General features: G+C 41.5%; 1 protein-coding gene across 1 annotated transcript in view; it reads left to right on the forward strand.

Moving 5' to 3' along the window:
- The window catches only part of TTYH1 (tweety family member 1), a 70,328-nt gene extending 65,111 nt beyond the window's left edge, over positions 1-5,217 (forward strand). The window contains 2 exon segments of the mRNA XM_042476835.1: positions 1,913-1,991; positions 4,311-5,217. Of these exon segments, the coding sequence (XP_042332769.1) occupies positions 1,913-1,991; positions 4,311-4,391 (160 nt within the window). The 3' untranslated portion in view covers positions 4,392-5,217.
- The last annotated feature ends 6,870 nt before the right edge of the window (positions 5,218-12,087 follow it).

A 12,087-nucleotide genomic window follows, 5' to 3' on the forward strand; every position in this document is an offset into this window, starting at 1 on the left:
ATGACAGCACCCTATACAGATGGGCGCCACCATTTTGACTTGATGGACGCTTAGCGTCTGCATGTTGCAGTGCGGATGTGATGCCGCAAATGCGCCATTGGCGCCTTGCAGCATCACAACTGTGCCGCAAGAAAAAGGCGCTTTTTGTGGGTTCTTTTTGCTACACAGGGGAGTCACGCGGTTTATCCGCTGCAGCTCCTTCACGCAGCAAACACGGGCGCCGGCAGAGCGCCCTTTTTGGGCACTCTGTAAAGCACCTATCATACTTTTCAGCAATTGTGCTATTATACTGCCATAATCTCAAATTCTTCGGCACTGTCTCACTAACCCTACCTTCTTCCCCATGCATGCCCTACCCAACACATGTATGCCTGCTTGGAAATAGCTAAGGGAAGAAGAGGAGATTCACAGTCGCTCACTCCATGTGACTGCTGGAATATCAGAACTGCAGCAGAAGGGACCTACCACACTACATAGTCTATACAAAAGCAGTGATATTGGTGGTTTTTCCTGCTTATTAAAAGGTGCATTCCAGCAATGATTGAAATGTAAAGCAGCAACAGGACAGACATGGCACTGTGTGATAAGTAGCAGCTATTATCCAACAATTACTCCAATCTACCAGCCTTGTGTGATAAAGTCTGAAGACCACATTGAAGATGGACAGACTCAATCATGGAAGCCACAGCCCTGAATCTGCAAGACCTGAGTAGAGCTGTTGATGGTAGGGTAACTTGGAAGTCTCTCATTTATAGGGTTGCCTTAAGTTGAAGTCAACTTGGTGGCAGTTAACAACAACAAGGAAAACCTATCATGGGCTTTTCTTGGCAAGATTTGTTGAGTTGGGGGGTTGCCTTTTCCTAAGCAAGTGAGACTGGGTAAAGGTCACCAAATGGGTTTCCATAATTGAGTGCAGATTCAGACTGGTCTCCAGAGTCCAACATTTAAATCACTACAATACTCTGGCTCCCCTAGCTAAGCTTTTGATTGCCTAAGGAACACATACTTAGGCTGTTAATTGTCTTTGTCTAGAGCAGAATTTAGTTGCCTCCTCCCCTCCATGCACACAGTATATGATAGTTTCAAGCACAAAAGAGACAGGTGTACGTTTGTACACACTTAAATCGCTATCTAGTTTGCTTTTTTTAAGAAAGAAGAATTACTCCATACTAGCCACTGGGTAAGCAGTGGGTGGAATTCTTACAACCAACTTTTATTTTATGTATAAAACTTGCAGTTGGGCAATTCCTCTATTAGGAACAACCAAAATGACAAAAGTGTGCAAGATTTCTAGTTCTCCAGAACATTTTATTGGGTTTGGTGGTACAAAAATGTAGAGGATGAGGGAAGAAACTGAGAAGTCCCCAGATTAAGCCAAATGTTGCAGCCATAAATTCTGCAGTAAAAATGGTCCCAAGATGGAGATTATAGACTATGTGCCTGGTTGGGTGCAGGTACCACATTACAACTTACAATTGCTAGGGGAAACCTGATGCCCTACTTTTTTCTACCACTTAGCCTGATGAAAAGTTCTAGACAACTCATAAACATGCACACTTTTGTGGCAATTTGAGTGCTACACTGCTCTGGGTGTGTAAGGAGGCATGTGTCTTCTCCTTCAATGCATTAAGGGCCCAGGTAAGTCTATCTGTTGCACCATAATGAATCCATTAATTAGTCTGGCTCTTCCAGACATATGAACAGACTAAACCAAGAATCTCACTATGTGCTGCCGCCTGGGTACATCTCTAGAAATTCAATGTGATTCACAGACATCTTTGTGAATGACTAGCAGGACAGAGTCTTGAGGTCTCTTTGGTGATGGCTGGGAGTGGAAAAACAGTCTTGATCTTGTGTTGTGGATTAGGGAGGGGGGATACATTTTCAGCTTTTTTGTTGCTGTTGCTTGCAGGAGTCAAAGCGCTTCGTACAGTGGCAATCCTCGATTTGAGAGTGTCCCCCTCATTGACCGTCATTCCCCACCCCCATCGGTAAGTTAGTGCCACAGAGGACACCTTACTGCACAGGGGTCACATGTGGCACACCAGCTGTGAACTGTGGTATGGCAACTATTTGACAATTTACTGTGGAAAAAGGAAGGGGAGTGCTGTTAGAAAACTGGAGAGCCATACAGATGTGGTCAGCATGTTTGGTTGGAAACTTGTGATTCCATAAAGTCTGGAATCTGAGTTGATTAGATTGATGCTGATGGCAACAAACTAATAACAAAAACCTTCCTTTTGCATTTTACTGTGGAGACTGATATCACAGATAAGATAAACCAGGTTTGTTGTTAAATTTTAATACGAGGCAAAGACGTTAAGGAATGAAAGCAACCTGCACATTTGCCACTGGCATGTTGCTTCATAAACCCATTTCTTACCTCTTTTGGCTCACCAAAACCCTGTTAAGAATGGCTATAGAGAACACACATGCATCTGTTCAGCTAGTTACCAGTATAGCAGCATCCTCTTCTCTGAGGTTACAGGGCCAAAATGTGAGACTAGGGGAGTGATGTCTTTGTAATGTCACAAAGGCAGAAGAGGCAAGGGTTGGAAGATAGACTACAACTGTTTCCGAGTTATCTGCCCGTGGGAATTAGCACAAGGGCAAGCAGGGTGAATGGGCTCAGAATTTGCATGGATCTGGCCAACTAGCTAATATGGCAATCCAGAGGCAGGAAGAAGGGAAAAAAAAAAAAAACACAACACCAACCATCTTTGGGCATCTGGGCAAACAGAAACGTGCCCAGTAGTTTCAGCAGTTCCTGCTAGGGCTTACATCCCACCTGAAACTACAGGACACATGGCATGTGAGGCTTATTGAAAAGTTACCATCAGGCCATAGGGAGGGCTTGCTTCTCTCAGGCCCAGTATCATTGCAGCCATGGCTTGTACATGAAAACCATGAACTTTGAGAGTGCTTTCCACTCTGTTTTGCTTCAAATGGCACAATGGGTCCACGTGCATGCACCCACTGTCTCTTTTCACAGTCTCCTTGCTATGCTTCTGGCTTTTTGGTGTGCTGACATAACACAAGCCTAAACAAAACAAGCACTGAGCCAGGGCTATGTATGAGATAAGCCAAGCGTACATATTAACTTAATATTGCTATGTTGACATTTACTTTTAAAAAACAAACAGCTTTTACATGCACACAAAATTGAGGCAATTGGCCTAAAGGCTGCCAAATTATCCAGAACATTTTCTGTAGACAATTGGCAACTTTATGCCTTATATAGCCTGGAAGTTTTGATATGCCTCAACTGGCAAAAGTGAAAGGTGGGAAACTGTTTCATAAAGCAAGAGATTCTTAGACTGTTGATCGGAATTTCTTTCTCCTGATTTCTTGCTAAAGCAAGAGAAAAACACAGGAAAGGCATCTGGCCAATTTTTTCCCTGTCAGTGTAGTTGGACATTAATTTTCTTTAAAGCTCCACAGAATGGGCACTTGCTAATTGTCAAAAAAACCCTGGCTTTTTGAAATGATGTCAGTGTAATGGGCTGGTGAAGGGACAATTTTCTCTAATTACAGAAAACTAGATTGGAGAAGAGTTATATTTTGTGGTTAATTACTTTGGCCAAGAGCTATATCACAAAAGTAGCTTAAAATACTTAACTACATATTGTCCTGATGCTCCAAACCACAACCACACTGAGCAACTGATTGCCACTGTTTTGATGGCAATCAGAGTGCAGCAGGATGATGGTTCTGGTCCTTGTCCATCAGCGATCTGCAGTGCAACAACCAGGAGTGCAACAAGTGCAACTCTTTCTTCCGTTGCACCTTGCTGACAGGAGTGGGCTGGAAATGTCATCCTGCTGCACCCCAGTCGCAGACAGAACAAGACACCTCTGTTCCTTGGTGCAGCTGCTGGCTATTACAGTAGGTTAAGAAGCAATTTGAGGCCATGGTAATAGTGCTATGATCGTAAACATGAATACTGAACAGTTATAACTGTTTAGGTCATTACCCATTTATAACTGCTCAACAGGAGGACAACCCATATGTCCTATGAAAAGGAGATGGTAGTGCATCTTTAGACATTGCTAAGAAGATGCAGAACCACAACAGTTTGGCAGAATTTGTTAGTAAGAGCTGAAAAAGGATCTCATGTTGGAGAAATGGCACGGACTGTGTCCTCACTTTCTCATTTCTTCACATACCATTCCAGTCTTCCAAAGTTGCCATATAAATTAGCGAACAGGCAGAATATGATGAAACGGAATGTTCTCTTCCTATTGGTATTGATATACAGTATCTGTTTTGGATATTAACTACTCCACTCCTCTCTGTATGCCCTCCCATAGTATTCCCCCAGCATGCGAGCCTCTTACGTTGGTGCTAGCGAAGAAGTGGACCTCCCCTACCGGACTGGATTCCTGCCCTAGACGCACCCCAGAAGACCCCAACCCACATCCACACCATTCAACTAACACAGAGCAGACCCCACCCATCTGCCCACCTCTTACTGGAGCACAACTGAAGCAAGCTCTGGCACCACCTGCCCCCAACCTTTTCACCTGAACCTCTTCTTCACTCATTTCATTTGCCTGCCCTCTATAAGCAAGCAAAAGGAGCTGAGTGGGGGAGGATATCCCTTATGGGATTTCGGGGACATGAACAGACAGAGGTGGGAGTGAGGAGTAGTAACGGGCGAAAGAAAGAAAGGGGAGCTGAGCAGAGAATGTAACAAAACCAAGTATTGCTGAGCAACAGGACAAGGGTGAACCAGGCAAAAGGCATGGATGAAACCATGAATGCCAGAAGGAACGAAAGAAAAGAATTGGTGGTAGATGAACAGATTTTTAAAAATTAGAATAGATGAATGGATGTTTATATACAAATAAAAGTGTGTTTGAGAGCCAGCGGTTGAATGAAATGATGGAGGGACTGAGGGAGTGAAAGAAAGGACAGAATGAAAGAGCAAAAGGATGAGGGAGACAAATGGTGGCGATCTAAATGTCAGAATTTGGAACAGCTAAAGCCACTTGGACAGCGACTCATCCTTGTTCCAGGCTCTCATAATGGGCAAACCAGATAGGTTGAGTATACCACTGAGCCCCTCGGAGAGACCTGAAGGAAGAGGGGAGTCCAGTAGGGGCCCAAAGCCACCCCTGCTCCCCACCAGCCTCCTTGCTCCTAATTAGAACCCCCCCAACACTAACAAGAGTTTGGAACTTGCCCAGTTTAAAATAAAAGGGAAACTTTATTTTACACAGTGTTTGGTCTTCATTGTATGTGGGGAAAATGTTTGTGGGTGCCTTGTAAAGAACATACTGTGATCCCTTTACATCCGATGGGGTTAGGGGTGAAGGATCCCTGTGAATGTGGAAAAACCGCAAATAAAAAAAATACTCTTTTTACCTGAGAGAACATCTCTCTAGGATCATAACTCTTATGATTGCCATCTGCAAGTGGTTGATCATAGAATCAAGCTGCAGGACCTACAAATGCTTAGAGAAGTGTTTTCTTCAGTGCAACATTATGTTCAACTTTTAGCAGAGTTGCGCTGGAGGACTTAGAGATTCCTAGAGAACATATTAATCAAATCCTCAAGGCTGCAAGTATGGAGTCATGATCTCCTTGTTTATATCTTGGAAACTTTTTTTTTTAAAAAAAAGTTACATATTTATAGAGTTGCGGTCCAAAATTTCAGTGGAACGTTGAAACTTTACCATTTCAGATGCCCCTCTTTAGGCAAGAATGGTGGTGGGAGGGTTCAGGTAATTAAAGTCTTTATGTTAAAATGGGAATGTTGGCATGCCTTATTAGCAAAGTAGATGTGTACTTGGGCATAGCTTTTTTTTACAGAAAATTTGTTACCAAAGGCAGAAATAACACAGAAAGAAGAGAAATATGTTCCTACATCACAAAAAAGAGGAGCGGTCCAACAGGTTTTCATTAATATTTATGTTATGTCCTATAACAGAGATCCTGGGGAGGCTTACAAAAACATTAAAACAAGTTACGCAATTTAAAACAATAAATTTATCAAATAGACTAAAAAACATATTAAACTGCAATAATAAGTTTAAAACAGATTTAAAGGATTTAGAAAATTAAAATTTGAACAGCCAAGTTTTAACTTGGCACTTAAATGACATGAGTGTTGGTGCCAGTTGAGCCTCAGTGAGGTACTGCAGCTGAGAAGCCCTCTGCCATGTCCCACTACAGTGCATTGAGATAACTGGTGAGACATAGAGAACTTCCCATCAGAAGATCTTAACCCTCAGGTTCATATGAGGAAAGACATTTTCTCAATATCGAGGTCCCAAGCCATTTAGGGCTTTAAACATCACCACAAGCACATTGAATTCAGGCTAGAAATGTATTGGCAGCCAGTGTAATTCTTTTAAGACTGGCATGATATTAGCTTATCTATATTTTGCACTAGCTACAGCTTCCAAGTCTACTTCAGGGGCAGCCCTACATAGAGCACATTACAATAGTCTGATCAGGAGGTTACCAGTGCATGGACTACTGTGGTAAGGTTATCCCTGTTCAGAAAAGGCTGCAGCTGGTGCATCTTTCGAACCTGGCACCAAGCACTCCATGGTATAGAGTCCACTTAGGCCTCCAAAAAAAAGGATGGATCTAGGAGCACTTCCAAGCTAAGGACCTGCTCCTTCAGGAGGAGTGCAACCCCATCCAAGATAGGCTGTTTACCCAATTCACAGACTGGAGAACCACCAATCCATAGAGCTCCCATTTTATCAAGATTCAGTTCTCAGTTTATTGGCCCTCATCCAGCCCATTAGAGCATCCAGGCACTGGTCCAACACCTGCACAGCCTTAGTTGACTCCAATGGTAACCGTATGATGCAGCAGCTAAAAAGGCCAATGTGATTCTAGGTTGCATCAATAGACATCTAGTGTCTAGATTGAGGGAAGTAATAATACCACTCTATTCTGGTCAGGCCTCTCCTGGAATACTGTGTCCAGTTCTGGGCACCACAATTCAAAAAGGATGTTGACAAGTTTGAGCATGTCCAGAGAAGGGCTACTAAAATGGTGAAGGGTCTGGAAACCATGCCCTATATGAGAACGACTTAGGGAGCTGGGTATGTTTCGCTTGGAGAAGAGAAAGTTAAGAGATGATATGATAGCCATGTTTAAATATTTGAAGGGGTGTCATGTTGAGGATGGAGCAAGCTTGTTTTTTGCTGCTCCAGAGAATAGGACCCAGAACAATGGATGCAAACTCCATCAATATTACGAAGAACATCCTGATGGTAAGAGTAGAATATGCTGCCTCTGAGAGTGGTGGAATTTCTTTCTTTGGAGGTTTTTAAACAGGCTGGATGACCATCTGTCAGGAGTGCTTTGATTGTATATTCAAGTATGGCAGGGGGTTGGACTGGATGGCCCTCTTCCAACTTTATGATTCTAAGGAGAAATAGATACGAGTTTCATCAGCATCCCACTCTAAAACCCCTTATGACCTGCCCTTGCAACTTCATGTAAATTTTGAACAGTCATCTGTCAACTTATGGCAACCCCATGAATTTCATAGAGCTTTATTAGGCAAGGAATACTCAGAGGTGGTTTTGCCAGTCCCTTCCTCTGAAATCTACCCGGCAGCACCTGGTATTTGTTAGCAGTCTCCATTTGTGCCAGTGCACAAAAATAAAGCAAAAACCTAGTCAAGCATGCTTCAGCATTTGGTGAAGCATCCGTACATAAAACAAAGCTTTTTTAGATATAAAAAAAATCTGTTGGGAGATGGCAGAAGCATTTGGCATCTGCTGCTATTCTCTACCAGTGATATAATGCAGCTAAATTTAGCAAAGCAGTGAAAGGCACAAGAAGAGCTCAGTCTTGCGGTTGCACCTGCTGTGATAATTGTTCCCTTTCTTCCAGCTTATATGGGTATGGTATGTGATCTTTGTTACCCAGTCCTCTGTCATTCCCACATCCCAATCAGAACACTATAATTTCCAAGTGGATCAAGGAAAGTACTTTACAATTATAAAGCTACCAAAGGTACGCTTGTATCATTCTTGTCATCACACCTGGACTTCATGTACCAGTATATTCAGTTATTCTGGAATCTATTGTTCTAATTTTTCTATGGTACACCACATTTGAGATTATCAGATGGTGAAAAAGGACGGGGAAAAAAACAGGATGCTCCTGTCCTTATCAGGTGATTGTGGGAAGACTATCAGATAATGTCCCGTGGCATCGCTTTCATCTTGTCCTTCTCCTGTCAGTGAAGCGGAATGGCTCTAACTTTTCATTGATGGGAAAATGCTGTCAATCAAAAGTTTCAGAGACATTCCACTTCACTGATGGGAGAAGGATGGGATGAAAGTGATGCCACGGGATGTCATCTGATAATCTTCCCGCAATCACATGATAAGGATGGGAGCATCCCACTTCTCATCCTTTTTCACCGTCTGATAATTTCATTGTGTGCTACATGTCTCTTCTGAAACACCTACAATTGGTCATTTTGGGGTTTTATAAATAGTGTTGATCCATCCTATGAAATCCTGGGATTAGCAGTTTGATGAAACGCTAGAGCTTTCTGACTCAGGATTCTAAATACCACTCCCTAAACTAGAGCTTCCAGAATTGCATAAAAAACAACAGGGCAGATGAAGTGTGGGACCATAGTATTTATTTATTTTATTTATCTAGAGCCTGAAAGGGCCCTCAGCCCCTCACACACTGCAGAAATAATGTAATTTGGCACCACTTTTACTTGTCATGGTGCCATTCTATGGAATTCTGGGATTTGCAGATTGGTGAGACACTAGAGCTTTCTGACTCAGGGTTCTAAATGCCCCTCCCTAAACTAGAGCTCCCAGTACTTCATAGAAAGCAGCCAGGGCAGATGAAGTGGAACCATAGTATGGCTGTAAAGTCCCTCATCCCCTTACACACTGCAGAATTAATGCAATCTTTAACTCTCATGGGTCCATCTTATGGAATCCTGGGATTTGTAATTTGGTGAGCTACTACTACTACTCCTGCTAATAATAATAATAATAATAATAATAATAATAATAATAATAATAATAATAATTTATTTATATATATCCCACCTCTCCCTACAGATTGAGATGGGAGAACAACACAAGTATAAAATTACAATTAGTTAAAATACATTCTCATAATAAAAAGAAAAACTTAAAAACACATCAAAAAACCTATACATGTGCAATATCAATATCTGATTCCCGATGCATATTCCGAGTGGAGTGTCGTCTTAAAGCTGTTATAGCAGGTCTGGGGGATAGGCTCGCCAGAAGAGATCTGTCTTGACTTGCCTTCTTGAAGGTCTCTATGGTGGTAATAAGACATATCTTCTCCGGCAAGCCATTCCACAATTTGGGAGCCACCGTGAATGCCCTGTGGGAAATAGATCTTAATCTGGTCCTTGGATAATCCAATAGATTCTTCCCAGTTGTTCTGAAAGTGTGGGGCGGATTGTGTAGGGAGAGGCGTTCCTTCAAGTAACTCAGGCCTAAACCATGTAGGGCTTTAAAGGTAATGACCAACACTTTGTATTGCGCCCGGAAACTAATCAGGAGCCTAGTGCTCTGTGGTTCAGAATTCTAACTACCCCTTCTTAAACTAGAGCTCCCAGGATTTCAAAGGAAGCAGCCAAGGCAGATGAAGTGGAACCTTAGTGTGGCCTGTAAAGGCACTCACACGCTGCAGAAACAATGCAACTTGATATTTCTTTAACTGTCATGGGTCCATCTTATGGCATCTTGGAATTTGTAGTCTGGTGAAGAACCAGTGCTCTGTGGTTTAGAATTCTAAATACCCCTCCCTAAACTAGAGCTCCCAAGATTTGGTAGTATAAGCTGGAGGGGGGGGGGGGAGAACTGAGATATCTGCTCCCATCAAGACCACCCTTAATGTATGTGGACTGCGGATCAATCCTGAATCTGTGTGGAAAGATGGTTATCCTTGATCAAGGGGTTCCCCTCCCTTCCAAAACAGAACAACCTTGCCGCCTGTACCAGGAGCAAAGAAAGAACAACTTTATTGATAAGATTCCAACATTTACATAAGCTTGCAAGGTGATGTTACCAATGACTAAAAACCCACATGTACATTACTGAGATACCCACTTGGCTTCATTCAGCACAGCGCACACGTCTACTTGGTGTTAGGTTTTAACATTCAACAATAGAGCATTCAATTTGTTTTTCCTTAGTCAGCCCTATGTTGCCCAAATGTAACCGTAAATGATACAAGGAACAGAGGGAGCCATAGTTCCTCCTAGCAGCTTCCCAGCAGCTGCAACAATGGTATCTGTAACATGCCAGGCTGGCCAAGGTCAGTTCCTATTCTTACTATTCTGACCCCCCACCATCAATATGGGTGAACTCTAGTTTGCTAACAATCATTGACTTTGGGTATTGAAATGTGAAAATGTCTTAATTGTAGGAAATCACACCTTGAGAGCATCTAGTTTCACCCACTTGGGAATCTTGGTTTGAACTCTGATATAACTAGTCATTGAATTACTCATAGGGTCTCAGGATTCAGCTTACAAAACCATAGTATGGCCTGAAAGGGTCCTCACGCACTGCAAAATTAATGCAGTTTCACACCACTTTTATCCGTCGTGACTCCGTCCTATGAAATCCTGGGGTTTGAAGTTTGGTGAGACACTAGAGCTTTCTGACGCAGGATTTTAAATATCCCCTCCCTAAGCTAGGGCTCCCAGGATTTCATAGAAAGCATCCAGGGCAGATGAAGTGTGGGACCATAGTACAGCCTGTAAAGGCCCTCAGCCCCTCACACACTGCAGAAATAATCCAGTTTGATGCCACTTTTACTTGTCATGGCTCCATCCTGTGGAATCCTGGGATTTGTAGTTTGGTGAGGCAGTAACGCTTTCTGGCCGAGAATTCTAAATACCCCTTCTTAAACTAGAGCTCCCAGGGTTTCATAGAAAGCAACCAGGGCAGATGAAGTGTGGAACCATAGTACGGCCTGTAAAGACACTCATCCCCTCACACGTTGCAGAATTAATACAATCTTTAACTGTCATGGGTCCATCTTATGGAATCCTGGGATTTGTAGTTTGGGTAGGCACTAGCGTTTTGGGGTTTAGAATTCTAAATACCCCCCTCCCTAAACTAGAGCTCCCAGGATTCCATAGGAACCAGGGCAGATGAAATGGAAACATAGTAGGGCCTGAAAGGGCCCTCACACACTGCAAATAATAATAATAATAATAATAATGTTTGACATTTCTTTAACTGTCATGGTTCCATCTAATGGAATCCTGGGATTTGTAGTTTGGTGAGACACTAGAACTCTCTATCTTAGAATTCTTTAAAAAACCCTAAACTAGAGCTCCCAAGATTTCACAGAAAGCAGAAGAAGAAGCGTGGAACCATAGCATGGCTTCACACACAGTGCAGAAACGAATACACAGCTTGACACTGCTTTAAACTGCCTTGGCTCCATGCTATGGAATCCTGGGATTTATGGTTTATTTATTTATGTGCGGTATTTATATTTATATTTATACCTTCAGCCCTGAAGGCTCTCAGAGCGTCTTAATAATAATAATAATAATTACTATTTTAATTAATAATATTATTTTAATAAATATTATTAATAATGTTATATTATTACTATGATTATTAATAATATAATATAAAATAAAATAATATTATTTATTAATATTATTTTTATTTACAAATAATATTATTTATTTCAATAATCAATATTATAGATTAATAATCAATATTATAAATATTATTTATTTATTTACTAATAATATTATTTATTTTAATAAGTAATATAATAAATTAATAATTAGCATTACAAATATTAATTAATTATTTATAAATAATATTATTTATTTTAATACTTAATATAATAAATTAATAATTAATATTATAAATATTATTTCTTTTAACAATTAATATTTTTAATTTGTTGTGGAACCACAGCACTCTCTCTCTCTCTGAGAGAGAGGAAAAGGCTAGCCACCTCACAGAACTACAACTCCCAGAATCCCACCGCACTGAGCCTTTTTTTAACCGCGTAGACAGGCAGCCTATTAACTCTTTACTCCCACCCAGATTGTGATTGACAGGGCGCCTT

Source organism: Sceloporus undulatus, chromosome 6 (assembly GCF_019175285.1).
Source record: "Sceloporus undulatus isolate JIND9_A2432 ecotype Alabama chromosome 6, SceUnd_v1.1, whole genome shotgun sequence".
Classification (NCBI taxonomy): domain Eukaryota; kingdom Metazoa; phylum Chordata; class Lepidosauria; order Squamata; family Phrynosomatidae; genus Sceloporus; species Sceloporus undulatus.